General features: G+C 33.7%; 1 protein-coding gene across 1 annotated transcript; it reads left to right on the top strand.

Annotated features, from left to right (window-relative positions):
* LOC110266036 (zinc finger BED domain-containing protein RICESLEEPER 2-like) lies at positions 2,801-5,208 on the top strand. Its single transcript, XM_021109751.1, has 3 exons — positions 2,801-4,679; positions 4,819-4,886; positions 4,970-5,208. The coding sequence occupies exons 1-3, from the start codon at positions 2,822-2,824 to the stop codon at positions 5,051-5,053; spliced, it is 2,010 nt and encodes a 669-aa protein (XP_020965410.1). The 5' UTR covers positions 2,801-2,821; the 3' UTR covers positions 5,054-5,208.

Below are 5,877 nucleotides of genomic sequence, written 5' to 3'. Positions count from 1 at the left end.
AGTATTATTGGCAAATATATATTTGCCACTAAAAATGACTTTAAGAAGAGAAATTGTGACAATAATACTATTGCCGTTAAAGTTAACTATATCGACATATTCTTAAGTCCAACGGTGAAAACTAAAAAAATTCTATTTTTTATATTGCAGTGCAATTTTTTCATAGTATATCCGACAAAAACGCCAATAAAAGTTTTCATGTTTTTGGTAGTTGAAGGTAAGGATGGAAACATGCTAGACTTCACTATTAATAGGCCACGTCTGCTAGGAGTGGGCAAAAAAATCCAAAATTTGGATTTTAAACCAAATCCAAACCAAACCTTTAAAAAAAATCAGTTTTAAACAAAAAAAAATCCAAACCAAACCAAATTTATTTTATAATTTGGTTTTAAGTCCAATCCATTTAAACGGTTTTAATCCGGATCCGGATCCAAATCCAGATTAAAATCCAAATCTCACAAAACCCTAATTCTTAACTTTTGATTCTCAAAAAATCCAGATCCAGAGCACCGTCACGATTCACGAATCCTTTTCTCCTTCGCCCGCAGCCGCCAGCCGGCACCGCCGCACCGGAGCAGGCAACTGGCACTGCAGTTTCGTAGCTGCCACCACCACCACAAGCGCGTCGCGCCACTGCTCTGTTCCGCCATCCGCGGTTCCGCTGTCCGCCTTTTCTCGCCATGACCCAGCTCTGTTCTTCTCCGTTCTCTGGGTACCCTCAAGGCGCCGTCCGCCTTTTCTCGCCGTGACCCAGCTCTGTTCTTCTCCGTTCTCTGGGTACCCTCAAGGTTAGATAGGTTTACCATTAAGTAATTAATTTGATAGATTGAAATGTTGTGAAGCAACAGAGAAGAACCACAGAGTGAATCTATCATCTGAGAAAAGGAATTGAGTGGTAGATAGGAATTTACTATATTTGTGATTATATAGTTGAAATTGCCAAATGTGCTTCCATGTTCTTTTCTGTTCTGTTCCATTCCATCAATTTGAAAAACTGAACAAGATTTGATTGCTTATGCTGTTATGCATATCAAGTGTTTGTGTTAATGCCATTTTTATTTTGGAGTTTTTTTTTGTAGCAAGGTTGTGTGGTTGTCCTTTGGTCAAGTGTTGACGGTGATTTCTCAGAAGTAGAAGGCTATCTTGAGGAAAGTTTATAAGAAGAAGAGGTACACGTCAAGCTCTTGATCTCCACCCTAAGAAGTAAGAATACCAGAGCCATTCGCAGAGGCTCACCAAGCACCAGGTATTTGCCTTGCCTTGTGTTTAAATTTTTTTAATTAGCTTTGAATTTTGTTCCTGTTCATTCATCATGCTACTCTGTTGTTGAGACATTGCACCAGGTTTCTAGTTCTAGCATACTGTTAAAGCATAGGATATTTCACTTTGCTAATGGTTTATTGCTGAGGATACAACACATCAAAGTTCATTGTTTGTTTACTGGGGAAGGGATGCAAGTATGATTTTATTAGGGAATAGTTTATAGTTGATAGTTGATTTTTAGCAGTATTTTATTCCCTGCCAAAGCTAAACAGAAATATATGGATGCAAATTGCAAAATTTTCAGTAATGGTTAACAATGGATTTCCAGGTTCTTTGTGATTTAAGACCAAGAGAATTATACTAAGAGAAATCAGCTACTAAGAATAAGGGTTAGGGTAGTTAGAAGCTCAATTATATGATATATAAACTGAAATAATGAAGCTGTATTAGTTGAGTTTGTGTTGCTGGATTTGTGCTTGATTATGTTATGGCGAATGTTTAATTGATCTTCTGAATATGTGATTTTATATTGTGATGATTGAATGCTAATCAAACACTTGGGGCTGAGATTAAGCTTAAGGATAGTTGAGAATCAATAAAATAAATATGATCTTAAGTACTGTGTGGTCACAATGCATATTGCTGCAAGAAATTATTTTAGTTATATTTGCGAAATTTGATAGTTGATCACTCTGTTGTGATCTGATGCAACTCTATTAGGGTGATACAACAGAGGTAATAAGAAAAATTTCATGGAAAGATCCCGAGTTTGACTTTGGGGAACGGAGAAATTGTGGCTTTTCTTCGATAATAACTTCTAAATTTTTTAGGATAGTTAGAAACTAAGAAAATTAGTAAGTCATATTAAAATTGTTAATCACAGTTTAGAAAGCAAAAAGACAGGGGAATAGAGTTAGGTCCACTTTTATACAGAGATAAAAGAGAAATAAAAAAGAAAAGTATAATAATAAGGTAGAATAATGTTATTTAAGAAACAATTTTCAACTTAGAACCATGTTGGAAACATTTAGATAAAGTTTCAGCTTAAAAAAAGTGTTAAATGGTTGGACCATGTTGTCTGATAATTGTTCAATGCATACTCAGAACAGAAAAAGCTTAAGAACAATCTTAAAAGCTTTCAACACTTGGTAGAATGTATAATTCTTGATTCACATTTGGATGAACTTCCTAAAATAGTAAAAACGGATGGTTGGTTTTATTATTTATTGGTTTTTATATGAATCTTAGTTTTATTTCATGTTATTGTTGTTTAGGGAAGTTCTGAACCTATGTTTAATTGGCTTACGAGATATATGAACATGCATTAGTTTATGAATCATGCTGAAGTTTTATTGGCTGCTGTTTCTTTGGATTAGTTTGTGTTAATTTTAACATGTTTGGCACCAAATTTTGAGTTATGTACACCTTGCTTTATATACAGAGCAAGATGATTAAAAACAGTAATATTGAAGCAGCAGGGATGTCTGCTAACACTCAACCATCTTCTCCACCGTCAGGTGTTCGTAAGAATCGATCAGCTGTCTGGGATCATTTTGATATGGAGAATGCTACTGAGAAGAAGGCTAAATGCAAATATTGTGGTAGCTTAATACAATATCGGAATGGAACCAGCTCAATGGGTGGTCATTTGAGAAGATGCAAGCAAAATCCTAATAATGATTCAAACAAAAGAAGAAAAACAACGACCACACCGACTATAGATGAGCGTGGTATTTTAAATTCACCCAGTGCTTCCAAATTTGACCAAGAGGAGGCTCGAAGGGCACTTGTGGAAATGTTTATTGGGGAAGAGCTACCATTTCGCTTCGTTGAAAGCCCGAAATTCCAAAAATTTGTGCATGCCCTACAAGCAAGATTCAAAGTTCCTTCACAGACTACATTAGCACGTGACATTGGAGCTCTTTATGCTGAAGAGAAGATGAAGTTGCAAGATTTTCTTTTGGCAAATTGTGGTAGAGTATGTCTAACCACTGACACTTGGACTTCAATTCAAAATTTTACTTATATGAGTTTGACAGCACACTTTGTTGATTTGGATTGGAAATTACATAAAAAAATACTTAATTTTTGTCAAGTAACAAGTCATTCAGGAGAGGTTATAGGAGCAACAATTGAATCTTGTTTAAATAATTGGAATTTGAATCAGGTCTTTAGTGTGACAGTTGATAATGCCTCGTCTAATGATGTTGCAATTAAATATCTGAAGCAGCGATTGAATTCTTGGAATAGCATTATTTTGAATGGTGAATTTATTCATATGAGGTGTTGTGCACATATTATAAACTTAATTGTAAAAGAGGGGTTGAAAGAGATTGATGAATCGGTCTTGAGGATTCGTAGTACAGTAAAGTATGTTAGATCTTCTCCATCTAGAGCTAGTAGGTTTCAAAAGTGTGTTGAACTAGAAAAAATCCAATATAAAGGCTTGCCTTGCATGGATGTTGAGACTAGGTGGAACTCTACCTATCAAATGTTAGAGGTAGCTTTGAAGCATCGCAAAGCATTTGAGTTGCTTGCTTTGAAAGATAATACCAATATAGGAGAGATGAATGGAGGAAAAGGGAGAGGTGTTCCTTCTGATTCAGACTGGGAGTATGCTGAGTCCATTGTACCATTTTTGCGAGTGTTCAGTGATGCCACTATACGTGTTTCTGGTACCTTATATGTTACCAGTGATATGTATATGAAGGAAGTATTTGCAATTGGACGATTTATTCATCATTCTTGTGATTCTGTTGATTTTAGTACTATGTCAATGGCAGAAAGGATGAGGGTTAAGTATAAAAAGTATTGGGGCAATCCTGATTCGGTGAATATGTTGTTATTGATTGCTATCGTACTTAATCCAATGCAAAAGATTGAGTATGTCAATTATTTCTTAGATTACTTCTTTGGAGAAGAAAAAAGAGGCGAATTGAAGTCAAAGTTGTCCAAGTGCATAAAGTTACTTTATCAGCAATACCAAAGTTCTGAGGAAGCAAGTGAAGCTGATACGCAAGATGTTCAAGCCAACAACATTAATACCGATCTTCATGGCATGGGCTTTTTTCTGCAAGCAACCGGTCGCAGAACAAATACAAGATCTGAACTTGATAGATATTTACAAGAAGAATGTGAGCCATACTCCCATAAGTTCGATATACTAAACTGGTGGAAGGTCAACCCAACCCGATTTCCAATTCTTGGAAATATGGCTCGTGAGGTATTGGCTATACCTGTTTCTACGGTAGCTTCAGAGTCTGCATTTAGTACTGGAGGAAGAGTCCTCGATCCATACCGCAGTTCCTTAACACCTAGAATGGTAGAAGCCTTAGTCTGCACAGGAGATTGGCTTAAGGAAGATCTTTTCTCTGCTTTAGATGATGATGGTGAAGTTCTTCAACAAGTTGATCAAGGTATAAAAATTGTTTCATATTTCTTCTCATTTTATTTTATTTTTGTTTTTGTTATCTTTCTATTTTAGAATTTAGGTATTAGTTACCAATTAAAAGTTGTTGAATATAGACTTGATAATTAATTTGATTCCCTTGGCAGATATATTTTCCTCTAATGATGGTGCTTGTTCTATGGCGGCATCAATTGATAATCTTGATGATGACAAGGTATGCTTAATATTCTCATTTGGTTTAATACTTTCATTCAAAGATTTGTTTTAAAATGACAAAGGTATATTTGTTATTTGCAGATATATTTTCCTCAAAGGTTGTGGTTGTTTGATGATTTTGTTGGCAACTTGGCATCTTTTGATACTTTTTGGTTGTTGTTTTAGAGAGATTTTTTAGTGGTATTCTTTTGATGTCTTGAGAATGATTAAATGTTATATAAATTAGCTATTGTCAATAGATTTATAAAGAACCAAATTCTAGTTGTAATGAACCTATACACTTTAAAATGACTTTAGTATTAATTTTACTTTTAAAAAAATTATGGTTTGAAAATTAAATTTCTAAAAACGGGTTTTAAAAGTGGATTTTTTGTTAAAATATCTGGTTTGAAAATTTAATTTTTAAAAACTAGTTTTAAAATTGGATTTTTGTTTAAAGAAACTGGTTTTAAAACTAGATTTTCAAAAATTGGTTTTAAAACTGAATTTTTGGTTAAAAAATCTGGTTTTAAAACTGGATTTTATAAAAAAAACTGGATTTTAGATTGGATTTAAAAAAATGGATTTAAAACCGGTTTTATATGTAAAACTGGATTAAAAACCGGTTTTATATGTAAAACTGGATTTAAAACCGGTTTATAAATAAAACCGGATTTAAATTTTAAAACCAGTTTAAAACCGATTTTTATTTTTCTAAACCGGTTTAAAATCGATTTCTCTCTTCAATCCAGTTCTGGTTTAGTTTCATGAACCATAAAACTGGTTTTGAAATGGATCCAGTTTGGATTTATAAAAATCCAAACCATATCCAGCCTTAACGTCTGCAATAAAATGTACTGGTATGGGTCTTACATGTAGTGTGTTTGTTATAGATTATTTACTAAGTACGAAGTTTAGCTTGTTGATAAATCTGGCCTAAAACCTGTTAAAAGGTCTTATAATTTAAAAAAATTATAAAATAAATAAATAATCAAGTAAAAATATTAAAT

Source organism: Arachis ipaensis, chromosome B08, assembly GCF_000816755.2.
Source record: "Arachis ipaensis cultivar K30076 chromosome B08, Araip1.1, whole genome shotgun sequence".
Lineage (NCBI taxonomy): Eukaryota > Viridiplantae > Streptophyta > Magnoliopsida > Fabales > Fabaceae > Arachis > Arachis ipaensis.
This window is presented reverse-complemented; position numbering and strand designations above follow the sequence as displayed.